The 23,318-nt window shown below is 28.0% G+C and overlaps 2 protein-coding genes across 3 annotated transcripts; one reads left to right on the top strand and one right to left on the bottom strand.

Annotated features, from left to right (window-relative positions):
• Nucleotides 1-1,961: 1,961 nt before the first annotated feature.
• Nucleotides 1,962-21,483, top strand: LOC414022 (ankyrin repeat domain-containing protein 12). 2 transcript variants are annotated; one of them, XM_006563236.3, is made up of 9 exons: nucleotides 1,962-2,480; nucleotides 3,387-3,584; nucleotides 11,876-12,136; nucleotides 17,540-17,673; nucleotides 18,162-18,665; nucleotides 18,883-19,408; nucleotides 19,505-19,935; nucleotides 20,013-20,468; nucleotides 20,743-21,483. In XM_006563236.3, the coding sequence occupies exons 1-9, from the start codon at nucleotides 2,357-2,359 to the stop codon at nucleotides 20,920-20,922; spliced, it is 2,814 nt and encodes a 937-aa protein (XP_006563299.1). In that variant the 5' UTR covers nucleotides 1,962-2,356; the 3' UTR covers nucleotides 20,923-21,483. The 2 variants fall into 2 exon arrangements, with proteins under 2 accessions (XP_006563299.1, XP_006563298.1); XM_006563235.3 differs by having other exon boundaries at nucleotides 18,883-19,935.
• Nucleotides 21,455-22,903, bottom strand: LOC725040 (transmembrane protein 70 homolog, mitochondrial). The gene is made up of 4 exons (XM_006563238.3): nucleotides 22,551-22,903; nucleotides 22,369-22,422; nucleotides 21,816-22,199; nucleotides 21,455-21,744 (listed from the first exon to the last, which is right to left on the bottom strand). Exons 1-4 carry the CDS (start codon nucleotides 22,650-22,652, stop codon nucleotides 21,481-21,483), a joined length of 804 nt encoding a protein of 267 aa, XP_006563301.1. The 5' UTR covers nucleotides 22,653-22,903; the 3' UTR covers nucleotides 21,455-21,480.
• Nucleotides 22,904-23,318: the final 415 nt, after the last annotated feature.

Consider the following 23,318-nt stretch of genomic DNA (forward strand, 5'->3'; position numbering starts at 1 on the left):
TATATAAAACATTTAACAAAAAAATGCACAGAAAACGCCAAGGAACAACACATTGATGATAGATATTGAAAAATTTCAGTGAAAAATTTATTTATTTATACTTCTTGAAATACTTAACTTTACAGACAGACCAATACAAATGGGACTAAACAGAATCTCTTTGTGAAAATGATAATTAACCTAGCTTCTGAATTAAATTTGAATTCAATATTATACATGACCACTCTGTCCAACTACTTTTTGAAAAATTTTGGCACCTAGATATACATGTTCCCTATAACAATACAAAATATGCCTCATTCCAATAGAGAATTATTGATGTTATTCAAAAATTCTCTTCTGCCATCCTTTAGATACTGTGTATTTATACTACACTGTTTTCTAAGATTATATCCCGGGATGTGCAAAATTAATATAAAATTATTTATTGATTATTACTTTATAAGAATGGATGTTATAGTAGAATGATATGAGATACAATGCATCAAGCAATGTTTATGCTCATATAAATATTAATTTTTTTAAGCTAAAATATTACGCTATTAAATCATTATGAATTTTTAAGCTATTGCTGAAATTTTTTTTTTTCAATTTTTATATTATCATTTTATTTACAACGAAGTATCAGTAAAAAATTCTAAATATTCAGGAATATTCATTGTTTGTTTAAATTATTAATTATATTAATAAAAATTTAAAATTATATTAATATTACATTTATATTAAATATAATTTTTTGCAATTTATTTATAATTTTTTAAATTATAAATTTTAAAATTCTAAATTACTATAATTTTTATTTTAAAAAAATGTTTACGCACATTTTGATATTTAATAAAAATCAAATTATTTATATTTTTTTTTTATTTTTCTCAAATATATATATATATATATATATAAAACACGAGATTATAAATAATTTTTTATTTATATTCTATTCACAATAACAAACTATAATAAAATGACAATTAATTGTCTTAAAATTAATATTTTAAAATATTTATAGGATAAATAATTAACAAATGTATGAGTGACATGGAAACGCTTGTTCATAAATTTAATAAAACAATTAAATAAATCAGGTCTTTCCCTTTAAAGTAAAAAATGAATACCATAGAGTGAATTGTATCGTTTTTTTTTAACTCTTTTTTTTTTTTTTTTTTATTGAAAATATTGAATTTTATAATTATCAGCAAAAGCGTGCAATTCGCAGTATTGGAAATGTCAATTAACAAGTAACAATTTGTATGTAATCGGTCTGATGATAAGAAAGTCATTATGTATTTTCTATAATATTACCGGTAAATAGCTACTGCGTTAGATACAATTAAATAATGTGTTCTTATCATTCGTAATTAAATTATATAATGTTGTGTGTGTTAATAATAAATATATGCGAAATAGTATGAACTGAATACGTGCATATGTGATCGCGATAAGAATGTGAGTGTAGTTCAATTTATTGTCCTATTTATGATGGGCAGTGTGAGAAAAAGTTAATATATATGTATATGTATGTGATGGCTCTACATGGCCTATTATATTATTAGATCGAAATTACTATAGTGGATAATTATAATACCCAAATTTTCTATAATTTTGATTTGGTTATATTGATTATTTATTTCATGAATGTACATAAAATTTTATCTGTTATACAGGAAATCTCCATTATAAGTTTAAAACTGAATGATACGTGATACGATATGTAAATCCATCTTCTTTATTAAAAAAAACAAAAATTATATGAGTATATTTTTTGCTATATATTTATCAATATTTTTTAATTTACTTCCACTAAAATTGATCATTTGATTTATTAATACTTTTATTAAAATTTTTGATTAATTTAATTTTATATTAAAATAAGATTTTATGTAAAATTCCGAAAATTTAATTATATTGATTTGAATATTGGCGCGTTGCATGCTACCGACAGAGATACCAACTGTAAATACAACACAAACGTTGCGTCATATTGCGCACTGTGTTCCGAGTCGTGTGTCGCGAATCTCGTTTTCGAAAGAGCACGCACACACATGCCGCGTTGTGAAATCAAACTATCGGCCCGGGAAACAAAAGTGCATAAATCACAAACGACAATTCTTAGTGTTCGTCAGATGCAATCTGTTTTGGCGCGTGTGATTGCGTACGTTTCGCGTGACTGTCGATTCACGTATCTGTGCGCGCTCGGTAGGTCAAAATGGCGTGAACCGACTGTGCGATTTTAGGTTATCTTTGCTCGTGGCAAATCACCGCGCGTTCAGAAACAAAGACGCGCGTCTATCCCCTAGTGGCATCCTTTCTTTCAAGTGCTCACCGCGATCCTCCACGTGCGTTTTTGGGTCCGAGTTACATGAGTTATGAAGACGGAATGCCCGCAGGCGGTAACAGTCGTTTCCGCGGTTACCCAGCGCGGATGTCCGAGCGACAACAGCTCGCGCTTCTTCTTCAAATGACCTCTCAGGAAATAGTTTCAGGTAAAAGAATGAACATTCTATTTAAAACAAACTCACGCACATTTCATAGACTTCTTTAAAACATGTAATCATCAACGATCAAACAATCATCTTATCGCATGCTTTTATAATGAATATTTTAAATAGATCGAATAATTAATTTATCTGTATTTGCACAGATGTATGATATTGATCATAAAATTCACTATAACGTAATTTCGTTACATTATATATCAAAAAATATATTTGACTAAATTTGAATAAATTTTTCGATCGAAGAACTATGTGTTTATTTATTTTCTTATATCCGAACAAATAACACTCCCACGAACTACGCAGTATTTATGCTTTTCGATAAACACTTAATTTTCTGCTGTATGTATTCATTTTATGGAAATAAACTACAATGCAAAATCGAAGCTAGTTACTTCGCGGGAACGAGTTTTGCCCGCCTGTACTTTCCATTCAGGTCTACCAACCACATAACTTTATACTCAATCCGACCCCGCGATTATACTACGAATAGCGCCACCCAACTTTGACAAAGAAAAAAGAAAGGTTATGTAAATGTAGTAATTGACGTGCGCTCGATTTCCCGCCATGAGAGAATTGATCTGACAGTGGCACCGATTGTCGGTAACTTGAAACTACAATTTACACTAGGAGGCGTTAATACCATTGTATATTCGTACGATAAAATTTATATTTTTATATCATTTATATATACACATTGAAAAATTATTATTCATAATTTTTTATATAATAGACAAATATAAGTACATATAATTATATTATATTTAACTTTATAAAGAGTTCAATTTTTATAGTTATATTATGAATTTTTTTATATGAATATATATGTATTAACAATTTAAGCAATTTAATAAATAATTAACATGTGAATCTAATCAATTCATTTGTTTTTAGGTGGTAACCGAACGGAAAATACAAATACATCAAATACTACTTCAAGGTCATCGAGTTTACAACAACGAGGGTCAAAAGGTCGCTGGACTAGTAAAAATGGGGAATCGGCAGTCCAGGCATCTATTAATCGTAAAGAAGATTTTCGAATGCGACAAATGCTCGTGAATGGATACGATCTCAATACGAAAGAAACAAATGGTGAGTACCCATAATTCTTGTCATTTTTTATCGTAAGATTTTATTTTATAAATACATAAAACAAATTATTTTATATTACAAGCTTATTCGAATTATATTTTAATCATATTTTAATTAAATGTTTTATAAGGTAAAATTTAAAATATCAAAGCAATTTAATTCTAATCAAAATTCAAACCAAACACATTGAATATAAATCATTGAACGAATGAAATATTTTCTAATTATTATTATTAGAATAACGAAGTATTATTTATATTGTGCAAAATAAATTACTTTTAATTCATACTTAAATTTTTTATCAATTTTATTCGATATTTTTACTCGATAATTTTTTATTTATATAATATATTTCGCATATATTCATTTTTGTTAGTCGATTTTAATATTAAAATCCACATTCAACTTTTTTTCGCTATTAATAATTTTGAATATAAATCTATAAATTGTCATAAGAATCCTATTTTTTGACATTTTTACTTCTAAAATCATTCTTAATAAATGATAACTATAGTGATAGTAATTCTTTATATATATATATATATATTCTTCAACTTATATATAGATAACTGAAATGTGATAAAAATTAGAAAGTTTTTTTTTTAAATATTACGAAGTCAATCACCCCTATTCATTCCTGTATATAGTATAGAGATTCTCGTCGATAAATGAAAGCGACGGTGCACGACCTTCCTAAACGCAGGAAGTCAGCGGGTCCGGGTTCATTCATATACAATCCACCTTCGTTGCTCGGCTACCCTTTCTCTGTTCCGTTTCATCCCATTACCCTTAAAGGTCTAAGAAACATGTGGAACAGCTAATAAATTTTTAATTTTTTAAAATTAATTTAATTTTGAATTACAATAGGTAAATAAAAGTAAAAAAAAAAAATAATTAAAAGTAGTGAAATTTCACTATTTACTTTAATATTTACTTACTGATTATGTATGAAATGTATTAAATTTCTAAATTATTTAAAAATATACGTGTATGTAATTACGAAAGTTTAATATTACGAAAATAAAATAGAGAAAGAGAAGAAAATATACAGAATTTAATTAAAAATTAAAAATCGTATTACTGAAAAATGTAATATTTTGTAATAATTACATTATACGGAAGTGAAAAACGTTGTAGAATTTCATTGAAAATATTTTGCTATTCGTGAAAATTAAAAATTGATGTATTTTAATCAAAAATTATAAAGGAAAAGGAAAAAAAGGAGATAAAAAGAATTTTAAAAATTAAAGAAATTTAATGTAAATTGTTTTCCATTCCTTGGAAATAAAAATGAAATATTTTAATATATTAGAAACATAAAATGAATAAAAAAAAAACTTTATTCCTTTAATTTTACGAATTGCAATTTTTTTATATAAATGAACAATTTCTTAAAATTTGCAAAATTTAAATAAAAATTTTTTCCATGAAAATATTTTTCGTAATATATTTTTCAATGAAAGATAAAAATGTTAACGAGACAAAAATTAAGGAGAAAAGTGAAAATGAAAGCATAATTACGTCATAAAAGATACTTTAAGTCCAAATAAACTTCTGCCGTATTTATACACTTTTTAAAAAAAGATCAAAAAATAGAAAAATAAAATGGAGATTGAAGTGACATTTCCCTTCAAATAACGCGTAGTATGAACAATAATTCATTCAGAGATATTCCGTTGGTCACTTTCCCTTTTAGCGTATCTTGCGAGGTTGCATAAATGGGTTCGAATTTCCGGCAAAATTGAAATTATTTCATAAAAGTAAAATTTAAATGATACTGTAGGATGTATCATAACCATCACTAATAGTCGAGAGCGAATGGTGATCTAAGCTGTAAGCTCATATGTGAATATATACCATACCGAAGACAATGTCTCCTCGCCATAAGATGCCTAATAGAGTATTCACCAACACTCTAGTCACAGGTGCACGCCTTCCTTGTTGTTCAGAGGATTGTAGAGGGATGAAACATCCAGCGTGTTGGACTTGGGAGGGGCGGCAGACAACTCTCGTACAGATCAATACTCGAGACAGGGCCGCACTGTACCACATAATTTTTCATTTCTGACTGCTTTATATCTAGAAATCTTGTGGCTAATATTTTAGATGGATATTTCAGATATTTAGGCTCGAGTTAACCATTGTGTCCAAGTTAGGTTAAGTTGAATTTGAAATATATTGATATTATGTATTGTTTAAATATTAGTATATTTGAATGGATTAAAAAAAATTTATTCTTATTAATATATTCTTTTATGTTTTTTTATAAATGTTAATATAATTAATTAGAGATTAATTAAAACGTCTTTTTTAAATTACTAATTTTTATTTTATAGGAAATTATTTATTTTTTATTCTTAAATAATTATTTTCATTTATATTTGCTTTCAAGGTTTTCATTTCAATGAATAGTTTGTGTTCTTAAAGATCTTTAAAGTAGTTTCAACCTAGTTTTATAATCACCAAGATATGTATATATATGATAGTTGGATATAATATAATATATTAGAAATAAATCTGGTATATAATTATTAGATTTGATGAATTTACGTTTAAAATGAGTATTTAAAATTAGATAGAGATGTTATGTAATAATACATATCTATAGTTTTTATTAATTGCTTAATTTTAATAAATATATATTGCATATAATTTAATTTAAGTTTTAATTTCAAGAATACAATATTTTTTTGTAATATTAGAAGCAATATTTGCCACAAGACTACAATATGTATGTGATTTAACTTTAATATTAATGAAAAGTATAAAATATTCTCTTAAAATATTCTTTAATTTATATTCTTTAATTTTTTTCCTTTATTGATATGTAGATTTATTTATAATTTTATTGTAACATTAAATATAATAAATTATTGATATATTTGATGTTTCAATATAAATCTAATCATATCATTAATACTTTAAATAAAAACTTTATTTCTGATGAAAAAATAGTATAATAGATTTAATAAATTATATAAATAAGATAGATAAAATCTAAATTGCATGTTATAAATATTCTTCTTGAATTAAAAAAATATATCATATATGTATGTATCTTCAATGCCATTATCGTAATTCAATATTTAAACTATTTTAGAGAAAAATAAATTTATTTTATATATAAATATATATATATATATTCTATAAATCTAATTTGTTAATATATTTACAGATTAAGTAAATGTTCGAATAATTATTCATAATTTATTTTTCAATATTATTTTGATTTCTGAATCAATTCACTTTCTCTAAATGTTTTCACAATGGTCATTTCTAACGAAAGTTCGGCCCTGGCTTATCTACGAGACGATACCGACGACAAATCCAATGTTTCCACAGAGAATTTCGAACTCGGCTTTAAAGCTGAAGATCCGGTATACCACCGTATCAGACCTTCTTGAAGAAGTACAGTCTTTAATGTCAATGGGCGTTGGACTTACATACACATTTAAAAGATTGCATTCACCATCGATTCATATTTCTCTATCTAAACTCATATATAATTTTTTCTATCTTTATTCATCACATATATCATAAATATTATACATCACACATCTAATATAAAAATTTAAACCATTTTTATTTCCATAACTAGCTAAAGATCAATGCCTTAATGCAAAAGATATAATATACATGTTTAAATATCTAACTGTACATTGAAATAATACACGAGTTATAAATATCTATTCGTGAACAATATATATATAAAAATGAAGAATTCATTTAGTTTTATATATATTTATTTTAATGTATATTTATTTATGCTTTCTCCGTATATTGAGTACGACTTGTCACAGAATTTACAGTTATTTTTTTTTAGAATTTACATTGCCGAATGTAATTAGTCAAAGTTTCGAAATCGAATCTCCAATGTAATATAATTAAAGCGAATACAGTTTTCATTTGTACTGGCTGAAGAAGAGAAGGCGGTATCGGGCTCCGCCCGTGTCTTAAAGCCGATAGACTACTTAAGAAATGACGGGCTTGTTTATCGCGACATCCTTTCCGATCCATTTTCACCAAGAACCTTGTGTATGAAAACAAAACAACACCATTTGTATCTACGATACACCTGTTCTCTATAACCTTCCATTTTTAATAGAAAATCGCAAGTTATTTATGTCGAGATATGCATCGAATTTTTTCTCTTTTCAATATACTTAATAATACTTTTTTAAAAATATCATTTGATTGATTTTCGAATAAAATTTTTTTATGTTTTTTTTCATAAGTATAATAGATATCGTGTTATTACAAATAAAGTATTAACAAATGATTAAAAATATAAACAAAATTGTTTTTTTACGAATTAATTTCGTTTTCCATTTTTGAAGAAGCTATAATAGCATTCTATGTATTTCAAAAAGAACTTCGTGTTTCTGGTTATTAAGAAAAATTTAAATGCTTCGTCTCGATCGGTTTACTTTAACCTATAATAATTCTTAAGGAAGTAATTTGGAAGCAAATGTTTTATCCTAGTCAAGTTATACGATTTAGTATGTAATTGTAGATATGTCAAATGTAATTAATGTCAATCACGATAATACTCGTTCGAAAATTATTATACCTGTTTTGGTAATAATATTCTTTATCATTTTGTTCTGATTACAATTCTATTTCACAGAATTATTTAAAGCTTTTTGTTTTTATTAAATTCAATGAAAATGTTCAATATAAATTGATGAAAATCTCGAATTAAATAATATTCTTTAATATTATTATCATGTTGCTATTTTCTTTAATGCATTTTCCATTAAGTAAGCTGTAGAACTTTCTATGTCTTTCTTTCATGTAATCCTTCAAAATTCATCGCGTTATTTTCATTATGCTTTATTAAAAACTCTTGAAAAATTGAATTTATAAAAAAACATTTGACAATTCAAATAATGATTTCATTAAATATCTAAATCATAAGTCAAAAATTATTTGAATTTTAGATATTCATATTTGTAATATTATAATATTTCTTAATTTTTTAACAGTTCTATTCTAATTGAATTCTTATATTTCAATTATACATTTTTCTATTATATTATTATCTACTTTTTCCTTGTTGATTACAATGTAGTATGATATGTTGCTTATGATAGAATTATTTTTTGATCTTAAATCTATATTATACATATTGGAATGTTCTTATATCTTTTAGCTGATTATTATCAAGAATACATAATGATTGTAGGATTTACAATAAAAATTATCAAGTTATTTACTGTATGTATGGGTTAAAAATTTTTAACTTTGAACGATAAACTTTTTCACACAATATTAATCTATTATCTATGCGCCATCTATTTACTATTTAAATAGCTTTCTGTTTTCTATAATAAGTAAGAATAAAAAAGGAATTATTCATTGAAAATTAAACTATGATAAATAGGAAATATATTTCATTTGAATAAGATACGTCATATAAGAGAGATGAAAACAAAAGTATTTAAATCTTGAAACAACGTTCCTTTAGTTCTTTGCCCATAAATGGCCAGCTTTATTCTAACAGCAGAGATATCGATCGAGAAGAAAACTGACGAATGTCGCAACTTCTCGACAAAGATCGCACACCACAAGTTTACATGACAGTTCACAAGATGTTCGTATTCGGTCACCTTTATGGGTGTGTTCAACGAACGTCGACTACTTCTCGCATTTCTTTTTGTCCAGAACACACTTGGAAACACTTCTTTTAGTCATTAATCTTCAAATGTTGAAATTTAACGGATGAATTGAATGATGAAAGTGGATGCAAATGGATTAAATATTTTAAATTTTTCTTTTCAATTTTTTATATATTTATCTTTATTTTTTTATTTTTTTCATATTTTCTTAATAATTTTGGAAGATTTGGAGAAATTGTTTACATCAATATTTCTTAATCTGTTAGAAACATATTTAAATTTTTATGACACATCATAATTATTGAGATATTATTTATAAATATTAAATATTTATAATTTCGATTAAGACATTGAGTGGAAAACATTGATTTATTAAAGCATTTAGAATTCTTAATATTTTGTTCATTATTATGCGATAATTAAAAAAGAAACATAAAAAAGGAAGGATTTGACATTGAAAATACTATTGTTAAAAAATTATATCTTTCCTTTCATTTTCATCATATCTGGTCGCAGATAATCAATTTGTGATATTTACGATTAGATAATCAGAAAAAAAGAAGTAATAAAAAAAGAAATAAACTATGGCAATCACGCTAGTCTCTCTTCTTTAAAATAAATGTTGCTTTTCATGTGTAAATACCCTAAGAATCTCGTCCCTTTCGCATAGTAAGCCACACATTGATCAGGCACGCCAGTCTTTCTTCCCCCTATGGAAGTTAGTTTGACACTACTGAATCATGTTTTCACTTTTCCACTCGTTCTACACTTTGTTTCCCATTTCTTACTTCCTTTTTTCGTTTATTTCTCTTGCTTTCCATTATGATCATTGTGAATATCGCTGATTTTATATTCTTGAAAGATTTTATTATCGCTGATCCTCGTTTGGGAGACATGCACAGCCATTTTGATTTATTACACTATTACAATCTGACCAATTTACATATGTACAAGATAATCCTTTTGTTAAACAATTTTTAAGCATTTGTAAATTATTGACTATCATAATAAGTAAATTGGAATATTTTATTTTTGCACGAGAATTTTTCAAATATTTTCAAATATATTCATACTTTTTCAAAAAAAGAAATTTATTCTATTTGATTTTAAACTAAATAAAAATATTATATCTTTATTAGATAAAACTGAGAATAATCAATTTTCTTTAGAATTTGTCTATAGTTGAAATATATCAACAAAAAAAAATAAATAATAAATGATTGTGAAATGGATTTTAATTCTGTAGAAATATGAAATCGCTATCAGAGTAAGTGTTTCTAAATTTATAAATTCGTTTATCTTCTCTTAACCATGATCATTTAAAAAAGAAAAAAAGAATAATCGTAATCTTTTTTTAACTTCTCATTGTCAGAAATAATATTTTTGGTTTTATGAAAAACAAAATTTTTATGCTTTTTTTTTTTTTTACATAAGTGAATGCTTATACTCTTCTTTAGCTCAGAGCGCACGAATACACTCGGAAAGTAAGTAAGCGATAATGCGACTGGTGTGCTGAGCGCAGGAGCGGCACGTGAGGAAATGCTAGCACTGACACATGTGCAGATACAGGATATAACTATAGGATGCGTATTCTTCATATACAGATATCATGATCGAACACAATTGCACACTTTCTGCAGTTAGGACTGTCTTGTAGAGCACACGACCGACAGTGTCGTTGGCGGGATCAGCTTGCGTTCGATTGGTGAAAAAGAGCGTTCTTGGTTCATCGTTGGTGGGGATATAGAGAAAGGCGGAGCCAATCGTCGACATAGCGACGCAACATGGCTACTAGTTCGCGAGGGGCCGTGTTCGCGTGCACGTCGAGCACGTACACGTACGGACTTTCCCCCGGCGGACCGACAGATGTCGCCTTGATTACCTTTGAATCGTCAAGATCGGCGTGACAATTGGCCCCACAAGAAAAAAAGGAAACTGAGAAAGAATCTATTTATTGTAAAAAAAAAAAAAAAAACATAATCGAATATCAAAATCATCTGTGAAAATGAATTGAAATGAAATTCAATATCATCTGTAACATCAAGTTTTAGAGGATACCGACAATGATAATAATTTATTTATTACATTTCGAAATATCAAAACTTCTGATGGACTTTTCAAAATATTTTTTCTCGTGGAAGAAACCATTTGTTACCAATTAATTATTATTTAATCACGTGCATTGTGTGTTACTGTGTGTATCGTTGACAAAACGTGTGAAGAAAGAAATAACTGGAATCTTTTTTAAGCATATATGTATATATATATATATATACATATACAAAACAGTGAAAATCTAGTCAAATCTCAGGGAATGTGTACGAAGTGTGTGTAATTATCTATTCGGCTTAAAAATTTGTACAAAACTATCAAGTGTTCTTGTCCTTCGTATTGTTTACAAACTAAACTTTAGGTGAAATGAAAATATTAATCTAATAAGAAAGAGAAAGAGATGGGGATATTAGTTCTCTTTTTTAGGACACTAACCAAGTAAATCCGAAATATAAAAAAATATTGTGTATATTCTGCTGAACATTTTACCATTTCACCACAGCTATTTCATTGTTCCTATAGTCTACATTGTATTTTTATCAACAGATATTTCAAATATTTAGAACGTGTTTTTGGAAAATCGCACATAAGATTTTATTTCTATTTTATTTATAACTACAGATATTACAGGTGTGAGTTCACCTGATGAAAGTACAACAGTTGCTCCTGATAGCCCATGCTCTCCGGCTGAAACAAGCACATCAGCATCATCACACGAACAACAAGAACAGGAACAACAGCAGCAACTTTACGAACATCACCATTCTCAATTTCAACAACAGCAGCAACGTACGACCGGAAGTGCGCCAGCCGCTGCACTGCACGTTGCTGAGGACAGTGGAGCCCCCTGTGAGATGCGGAGGACACCACCGCAAAATAAAGGTGAGTCTGTATGCACAAAGTTATTATTTATTATTATAAATATAAAAAATTTGTATTTCAAATTTAATTTTAACGCGCATTTCAATTTTCATATATAATTAAGTTTGCTTTTCACTTTATAAATTTCTTTTTTTATATTGAATATATAGGAACAATAAATGTTATTGTAAAAGATTTTGCAATTAATATAAAATTATTATTAAAAATAATAAATATATCCAATCGTATATACATAATATATATTTTGAGTAATGTTTAAATTTAAATTAATTTTGAAATATTCTAAAATTCTAATTTTATATAAATTAATATTAGAAAAAAATTTTTACTTTTTAAAATTAAAATTTTTAATATAACACTAATTGATATTAATAATGAAATATATTTACGATGTTTTGCTCATTATAAAATTATAACATTAATTTAAAAATTATTAAAGAATAATAGAAAATTCATATTTTTTACTAATTTTTTAAAAAATATTTTTATTTATTAATAATAAAGTATTTAATTAATACATTTGTTGAGCTATTTCATCGATATGATAAATATCGCACTTATCGACATAGCTACTATTCATTAAATTCCTTCCTAATGAATTTGACAATCATGTCAAATATATATAATTAAAAACAAAAATTTTATGTTTATATTTATTTTTATTTATTTATATTTTGCAATTGATGTTATATGATAAATACCTTAAGTAATTATGCAATTATAAAAATTGACAATCAATCATAGAATAAATAAATTTAAATAAATGATAGGAATGTGATTTAATATTTTTATTTTATTTAAAAATATGTTTTTCTCTTTCTTCTTTCTTTGATTTATTTTTTATGAAATAATATTATTTATTTATTCATATTTTTAATATATATTTAACTGTTTAAAAGTTTTATGTGAATTTACAATTTAAAAAGAAACAATAAAATATAATATATAAAAGATATGTAAACGTATATATTTAATAATCGAAATAGTTTGCAGTTTGACAGATATCTAGAAAAAATTATTAACATATTAAAAAAATTAAAGATAAAATTGTAAAATTTTTTTTTTTTTTATTTATTTTCATATCGAACGCAATGAAAAATTATTTTTTAAATACCATTTTTAATTGTATTATATAATTATATATTATGAATGTATTATATAACATATAATACGTTATTACAATTAACAAGGTCTTTCTTTTAAGTGAGAAACTAGATGCATTATAAATATTTAACACGGTTATAACGCGCGTGCGCATACAATGTACCGCTTGTGTAGCGAATGAACACGCGTGAGCGTGCAATCACTACCGATCGGTAATAATAGCGAGCGATGCAGAAACACCATTTAATTAAACGTGACATTCCCCAGTAGTGACGCGTCGGTATCGTGCGCGCGATGCAGTGCCGCGCCTGGTAGAAGTTGGTTGAGACGGAGATGCGGCGACACAGTCGCGAGCGGGCTCCTCTCTCTCTTAGCTCTCTCAGTGTCTTCGCTCTGGCGCGTTATGTGGGAGCCGTGCTAGTGGCAGTAGTGTACACACGCTGCTTCGACGGCTACTGAACTTCTTGCTTGTCGTCACTCTTGATCATAATATTATTCTTCCTGTCCACTCGTGATAATCTATTAAGGATCTTCGTATCCTTACAATCCGTGCTAGTTGGCGATCCGTCGTAGGAACAGGTATGCGCTCGTGGCTACGTTCGTCTACGCTTGAAACCCTCTGGCTACTATCGGATGACCCAAAAGTACCGTTACTAGCAAGTACTCTCGACCACGTGGCTCAGCGCGTGTTTCTACAATCTTAACGTGCGTCGTTCTATCGAATCGTTTCCTTTACATCAATATTAACCTATCCGAAAGAAGTGTCATTCGCGAACCAGGATTGCCGAACCTTGGAATACATCTCCTCGCTGGTCTCTGCTGTCGAACAAGAGAGGGACAAAGGCAGACTTCTTTGAGGTAAGAGAGAAAGGAGTGTGCAAGAGAAGGGGGAGAAAAAGAGGGAGAAGGTGAGGAGTGAGAGAGAGGAAGCACGCTGACTGGCAAGTATACATTGGACACGTTTGCGCTCGCGGGCTGCGTCCATCGACACCACTAGGGTGATCGTACCTCCGAAAGGGGTCTGTGTTGCAGTTATTGCAACAGTGCACCATTTTCTAACAAGCTCGCTCGAACTATTATATTTATATTTCCTTGTTTTTTCTTTACAATTTAATAATTGAATATATTCTACGCATTGTGTTGAACGTTATAGAAAAGGTATACAAATGTCTAAATGATTTATATTCGTGATTAATATTCAAGTTTTGTTATCGTTGATGTTGAAATGTATACTAACATAAAAATCGTGTCGATATCGTTGTCACAGTTTTATTGATCGTTAACAAAGTCAAATTGAAGTCTGGAAAATATTTAACCGCGGCAATTAAATGTACGTGTATAGTGAGGAACAAAACCGGTTGCGTACTTTGTCTCATGCATTTCACAGAACATGTTGGAAACACGATATACTGCGTTCAGTACGTTTGCTTTCAATGTAGCAAAATCTTTTAAGCTTCAATCGAAGCGATGTGCTAATCTTTTTGAAATATAAATCATCACAGATAGACCGTAGGAGGATAGACATTTTACGGAGTCATATTTCAACTGACCTTGATTCTCGTTATAACATTTCGTCATTCTACTAATCGATAACTAGATTTAAATCAGTACTTTATTTATCAATCAACCATTATGAATTGTTAATTTTTAAATCTTATTAAAATCATATATCTTTTAATGATATTAATATTATTATACATTTTTCGAATTTTTCATTTTTTTTTTTTTTTAAGAAAACGATTAAAATTATATAAAATATTATAAACCGTTTGATTTTTATATAATTTGTATGTCATAGAATAGATATTAAAAAACAATTGCCATTTGTCAGTTTATGTCATCGGTTGTATTATTATCTTTGCTCGGTAAGTTAATGAACTTCTCATGGTAAACTATATTCGATAAAACATACATATGTTATCGGTCAAAAAGATTGTGATATTTTATTTATCGAATAAAAACTTTCGTTTGGTTTGTGTTTTGCAAGGTCAGGAATGGTAAAGAAAATGAAGAAGAAACATTTCTAAATGAATTCCTTTCAATGGCATAAAGCAGATTTGCGCGTATTTTCTTTTTAATTTAATTCCATTTTTAGCTATCTTATCGATATTTAATATCTGACATTATAGTTAATCTCTAATTAAATGTATTAAATAATATCGTAAAAATTATTATTTATATTAATCGTGTTATCTTGTATAATATTTGCTACGATATATATTTTATCGCGATAATATATGCAACTAAGAAATCATAGTGTTCGAAAATTTTTTCGAATACATCGGTAATTCTATCCTTCGAAGATAGATTTCTTCTATCATCTATCTAGGAAGTGTGAGAATGAAATACACACTACGAAATAATATACGTTGCATTCCGAGAAGCATATATATGTTGAATATACCGTGATATTTACGTATCATCATTTCGCAGTAAGAATGTTCCACAAATATGTACTCTCTTTCTAGATAATATTACGCTACGTGCCTTCACGTATCGCGACACTAGCGATAAACATACTCGTTTGTACGGTTAAAAAGAGCATCGATTAATTTGAAGTATCCATTATATTTGGGTTGCGATTCGAAAATATTATTTGTCAATTTCAATGAATAGAATATACGATAATTTTTTATTAAACATAATAATAATAATTTAATATTGACAACTAATTAAAAATTGTTACAACATCAATATTTAAATTTCAGGATTTTATTGTAGAAGTTAAATATAAAAATTCTATTCACATATAAAAAAAAAATAAAACACATCTTTAAATTAAAAAAAAAATTTGTTTATTCTGTATTTTCCTTTTAATTCATTATTTAAATTTTTATCCGCTTCTTCAATTCTCTGAATGGAATCGAAATAATAATATTTTTAAACAAAAAATAAATCAAGCGAAAGAAAATTTTTAACGGTAATTAAAAATATTGGATCCGTATAGGGTGAAACTATTTCCGCGAATCGTTAATATTGTAAAAGCGGCGAATAGTCACGAATTCATTGACTAGTGAAGTTGATGTATTTTAGGATACACTATTCGCAAGCGCCAAGTTTCATTGGCACAATTCCCTCTTTCACGAGAACGATAGAGAAAGGAGATACAGTATGGGGAGGGGGAAACCACGATCAATGACCAAAAGAGATCTTAATAAAAATACTGTGTTATTTACCGCGTAAGATTATATTCGTTAAATCGATATTAACGATAATGTATTCGCGCATTTCGACACGCGTCGTATCGGTCTGAATTCTGAAATTATATACGTGACATTGTGTTAACTCGTAGATTCAATTATATATTGATCGAGAGCAGTGCTTGCGTCAGCCTCGCTTTCAACATTACATGGTATCCTAGTATCTCTCGAAACAAGCGTTCCGTGAAATCATCGGGACAAGCCTCGCGTTATTGCTTCGCCGTGAAATCCGTTTTCCCGCTCGGATCCCGCGAATCTCTCGGGCGAATTTCGCTCGGTTAAAATACACTCTAAACGATTACCTACCGATGAATGTAATATAACGGTATATATATATATATATATAAATCTTTTCGTAATGAATGTACGCTTGTCACGTATACACATAATTTTAATATTCTATTTACATTCTTAATCGAATTCCATTCGTTTTATCGAAATTATATTACCGCAAACGACGATCATTAGTTATAAAAATTAATATATGTATATATGCATTGTAAAAATGAAATTCCTCGATAATTGAAAATAATTGAAAAAAATATGCACGATGCAGCGTGACAAAAATTTCAAAATGTATTTGCTGAAAGATTTGATCACATTGGACGTTAAGCTCCACTTATTATACTGATCATGCAGTGTACTCGAATAAAGAGTTTAATGGCATGCCTTCCTGTAACGCGATCGTCCGGTAAAAGGCCACTAATGAATCGATCGCGGATCGGGAAGCTCACTTGCTCCCCCCCTCCCTATTCCCCTCGAGAAACTTGTTCTCCTGGGGGTCCCTGTGATTAACAGCCATACTCTCGATGATCGCAAGCAGCGACTCATTCCTCTCTAAATCTCTTACCGTCCTTGTTCTTTTCTCTTCGAATGCCCGTCCCCCTTTTCCCCGCGTATCTTCCATTTCCTTCTCTCTCTGTATCCGCCATCTCTCTCTCTCTCTCTCTCTCTCTCTCTCTCTCCTTCGTTCCTCCAACCATCTTCTATGTATGCCCTGTCTCGAAGCCGGAGGAGTATATACTGGCTTCGTAAAAACTCATTCCCCCCGATATTTCGTTGTTGTTCTTGCGATTAATCGACGTTTTGTTGTGCACAGTCGATAGATCGGGAACCGGGCAGTCTGGAAGCTCGCCGAGGGTGACGCTTCGGCTCAACCAGGTGAGAGGAGCGAGGGATGAAAAAAAAGGAGGGGGTACTGCTAACTCCCGTCAGGGCGGCATGAACGCACAGGTAGTTTTATATATATATATATTTATTTATTTAATTAATTAATTTTCCAAAACGGGTTCACCGATGGATTTTGATTTTTATGAATAGTATTAATTCTTAATTTTTTTAAAAATATTGGTTATTAATACATGTTTTAATAAATATGTTTAATAAATATTTTTAACTTATATACGATAACAATTTGTAAAAAAATATTAAATATTTATTAGTTTATTTATTATTTGTTTAAATATAGATGTAAAAAATGCAATGCGATTAGCAAAAAGGACTAAGGTCATTTACAAAGCACGATGATAAGTGTTATGTATTGCGAAGTTCATTACAAGTAATATAACGATAACGTAAAAATAATTCTAACGAGGAAAAGAAAATTATATTTTATATTGCTTTTAATGATGATAAGGAATATATATGATTCATGCGTTGCGTCATTTCCGTGTGTAAAAATTTTATATTATTTATTTAAACAAATGAATAATCATTTGCAGAATCAAGGTCAAATGGAAACTTCGTCGAAGACGTCATCAAACGTCTCATCGGGGACCGTGAATGCCGTCTCGGGTTCCAGTACTTCTGGAAACGCATCGTCTACTAGCGATAGTAGCGACGTGTACGAATTCAAAAGTTCGAAAGAGCCCACACCAGTTAGAGGTGCAAGCTCATCACCAAACCCTAATCCCGAGAAAGATAAGGATGGTAGCAAGTCTGTTGGGAATCAAGGAGGACAGAATGGTGGTAACAACGTGTCTACCGCTAATAGTGCAGCATCTTCCGGTGAAACAACAACCGCATCGATTACTACCGATGATGCCCCTGCGGTTTCAGCATCGCCTTCGTCTAAGCGTGCATTTGAAAACGACAATACAGAAGAGCAGGATGAAGAGAATCGTCGAAAAAAACGAAAAGATTCGGAGCCTATAAAAGAAAATTTAAAAAGCACTACCACAGGCAGACAAAGTACTAGTAGAAATACTACTAACACAGTGGAAAAGGTTCGTTTATTATTAATTATTATATAAGGGATTAGTAATACAAGATAAATAGTTATGTAGAGTAATTGTTAATTTATTTTAAAAGTCATTTTAATCATTGATAAAATAAAACTTTTTTCTGTCAAAATAACAAATAGATTAAATTAGTTATGTTTGAAGATTTTGCGATTAATGATAATAAGTAGAGATAAATTTTGAAATTTTGTTTTTTTCATAGTGTACAAAATCAGGTAAACAAGGATCTGGAACAAGTTCGAGTAAAAATAATCAAAGTACAACTTCAATTAGTACAGACAGAAAAAGTCCAAGTTCTTCAATGGCAAGTAGTCCAAAACCATCAAATCCTTCTGGTTCGACAACTAATTCTAAAACAACTACGCCAGCACCTCCAGAATCTGATGGCGAAGATGATCGATCAAAAGGATCAGATTCTAATTCAGCTCCTAAAGTACCACCTTTAAAAATAGTTATTCCACAAAGTACGACGTCCGAACAAGAACAAGGTAACAGAAATGGAAAGAGTACATCTAATAGGAGTCATCAGTTGCCTTATGTAGTTGCCAGTTCTAATAGTAATGATTCAACGGATAAAGATCAGAATCAATCAACCAGTGGAACAACAAGTCCTACAGAAAGTGGAAATAGTACTAAAAATGAAGATAAGAAAGATTTCAGTGGTGCTTTGCATGGAGAAGAAAGGTCGACGCATCATCAAAGAGTGCTCAGAAGTTCACATAGATCTGGTAATGGTAATAATGGGTCAATGACCTTGAAAGAAAATTCTTCTACAGGAAATGGAAATTATTCAAATTCATCTCCATTACCAGTATCTTCGACAGATCGTTCCAATAATTCATCACCACAACAAAGGCATCATTCACCAACACCTGAGACTACTAATTCTGAATCAAACAAAAATACCTCGACAGAAATTTCAAACAGTGGTGTTACTTCAAAAACAAATATTATGACAGAAAAATCGGAAAAAAATACCGAAACTGGTGGAAAATGTCAAAAAGATAGCGGAGCTGAGAATTCCGAAAATGCTTCTACAACTACCTCATCCACGACAGCAAATATAGGCACTCCGGCACCACCTGTTGAACTTCATCCTAGGAAAAGAAAAATGAAACCTAGTAAAGAAGCACAACAAGCTGCTACAGCTGCTTCTAATGAAGCATCTGAGGCAACAAATACAGGTCCTGAAGTTCATCCACATGATCAACCGATTACTAATTGTTATCAATTATTTTTAAATATTAGAAAACAGGTTTGTATATTTATTATTATTTTTAATATATGTTGAAATTTCTGTGTAAGGTATTTGCATTACTTTTATTTTTTTAGATTGAACGAAGAAGAAAAGGTCTTTTTCCAGTTCAACCAAAACCACCTCAGGGTTTTAAGGATTATTTAATGAATCGTTGTACATACGTATTAGCTGGAAATGCAAATAAAGAACCAAATGTTAATCCTCCGGTTGGATTGCAAGGCGCTATGAAAGATTTGTATATTGAACAAGAAAAAGAAAGATATCGTCTTAGAATGCAACATGTTGTTGAAAAAGAAAAGTTAGTTTTATCAGTAGAACAAGAAATTCTTAGAGTACATGGTAGAGCTGCTAGAGCTCTGGCCAATCAATCTCTTCCTTTTTCTGTTTGTACCATATTAAAAGACGAGGAAGTGTATAATGTTATTACACCAGAACAAGAAGAAAAAGATAGAAATGCAAGAAGTAGATATAATGGTAGATTATTTTTGAGTTGGTTACAAGATGTAGATGACAAATGGGAAAAGATTAAGGTAAAAATTATAAGGATTATTGTAATATATATTTATACCTGAATTATTATGTAGATACTCGTAAATTTGTACTTTGTCTTTAATTATTCAGGTTAAATGAAATTGTTATATAAAAACCAATTGATAAGCATTTTTTCATGTTTGTCAGTTTAAAAAATGTAATACATTAATAAATGTTAATACTATTGTATTACTATTTATTGTATACTATTTATTTAAAAGATAGTATAAATTGAAATAAAATATTAAGAGAAAAAATTATATTATTTTATAGGAAGCAATGTTATTAAGGCATCACAATGAAGCTGAATCATTACATGCTGTACAAAGAATGGATTGGGAATGGAAATTAAAAGAAGTTGGATTATGTGAATTTAAAGCAACACCTCAAATAGAAGATATTCATGTTCCAATGGTACATGTTTCAGATGATTTCGATTTGCTCCCAGCTTAATGTACAATAATTGCACAACTTACTCGTCATAAATATTTCTTTTATACCTTTGAGATAATATCAAAGTGTATAATTATAATCTGTGATCTCTTTAATAAAACGTACCCCCCGTTTTTACACGGTTACGAAATTATATTGTACTACTTTTAAAATTATTATTACATATGGAGGCTATATTTAAAAAACATTTGACACTTTAATTAAATTGCAATATTATATCATTTTTAATGTATTCCTCTAAATTTACATTAGGATTATATATATTATTTTTTTCATGTTTTCATGAAAAAATTATTTAACATGTTTTATTCGTAAATTATGTCATTAAAGAAATGAACAAATGAAAATTATAAATATTGACTAGGGATTTGTAATATTCTGCAAATTCAACACTTAAAAAATCTTATGTGTTAATATTTTGATATTATATTTTTCAGTATACAGTCTCTTTGTAATGATGTATATATTTTGTACCTAGCAACTTATATATGCTTTTAAATAATGTATAAAAACTATAGACTAAAATGCCATGTAATAAATAAAACTATACAAGTTAAATTATTTTTTTTCTCTCAAATTTTCATTTTTGTTTTCTATTTGAGCACTTGTATTAACAATTGGAGATTGATTGATTGCATTTACATTTAATGATTCCATTTGAAAATCTATAGGTTTATTATAATTCATTAGAGTAAAATAGTGTTCATGATTTAAAAAATTTTGTTCCAAAAAAAATAAGGGTTTATTTTTTATATAGCAAGTTGATATTGGTAATGAAAAATGATATTTACCTTCAGTTACATCATTTGGAGTAAATTTTATCTGCAATATATAAATAATTAGATTATATAAATTATATTAATAAATAATAATAATAAAAAAAAAATAAATACCGTTTTACGCCTGAGAAATAATGTATATACTGTAGCACTATATTTTTCTTCTTTAGGATGATGATGCATTTCAATTACATATCTTTTTGTTACAAAATGTATGAAAATAGGATTTCCTATAGTAATTAAATTGAACAATGTCAAAATTAGTATCATAGTTGTTAGACTATCTTCTTCCATGAGTTTCATAAACAAATATGGTTGAAAAGCTATTGATAATGCTGTTGACACTAAAGACAATACTTTAAGACTAATAACTTTATTTTTCATAGTTCCTATATATATTAGTTCTTTATCTTCTTTATTGTTTTTATCAGAAAAATGTCTTACTTGCAAAAATGGTGTATATTTTTGAATACAACTATTATATTCTCTTGATATGTTCTACAAAATAAAATATATTTTAAAATATATACATATTTAAAATAAATAAATAATTAGAATGTTAATTTTTCAAAATTATACTATATATATATTGATAATTATATTATGGTTCCTATATATATATTAATTCTTTATCTTTTTTATTATTTTTATCACAAAAATATCTTACTTGCAAAAATGGTGTATATTTTTGAATACATCTATTATATTCCCTTGTTATATTCTACAAAATAAAATACATTTTAAAATATATACATATTTAAAATAAATAAATAATTAGAATATTAATTTTTCAAAATTATACTATATATATATTGATAATTATATTATTTTAAAATATAAATTTCTAACCTTGATGTTGTTATATTTATACATAGAAATTCTGAATAATACAACTTCTTGAATAAACAATTTCCTTCGGCTTAAAATCCAATTTTGTAATAATAAAACCATGATTAATAATTAATAATAGATTCTTTTTCTTTCTTTAGATATTCAAATATCCAGGTATTTTAGATCGTCACATCAAGGAATTAGCTTTAAGCACAAACAAAGTATAAAATAGATCTACCATATCTTTGTATCCTATGTTTAAATTACCGTTCACGTAAAAAATTAAAGGATCATCAATTAAATAAAAATTAGACATTATATATTTTTATGTCACATAGTTCGACGATTAATTTCTTGTTATCATTCTTGGTATATATATAAGGTATATATATAATAATATATGAAAAGTTGAACGAAGTTTAAAATAGATTTAAAAACATAAAAATATATATATAATAATTTATATTATAATTTCACTAACAAAGTGATTGATCTACATTAAATTAGATATAAGAACAAACTAAATTATGCAGTATATTTTTGTGCCTCAAATTCCTATAATATTAGAACTCTATTATTAATTCATTTTCATATCATTCACATCATCAAGAACGCAGAATTTGATTGTGACAGGATTTTGATTTATTTCGGCGAGAATTATAAATAATAAATAAAATAGACAATATATATTTTAAAATAATAAAAATCTATAAAAGAATTAATTATCTAAGATTATTTAATGAAATAGCAATGAGAAAAAATGATCTAGAATAATTCCTTGAATTT

This window comes from Apis mellifera, linkage group LG1 (assembly GCF_003254395.2).
Source record: "Apis mellifera strain DH4 linkage group LG1, Amel_HAv3.1, whole genome shotgun sequence".
Lineage (NCBI taxonomy): Eukaryota > Metazoa > Arthropoda > Insecta > Hymenoptera > Apidae > Apis > Apis mellifera.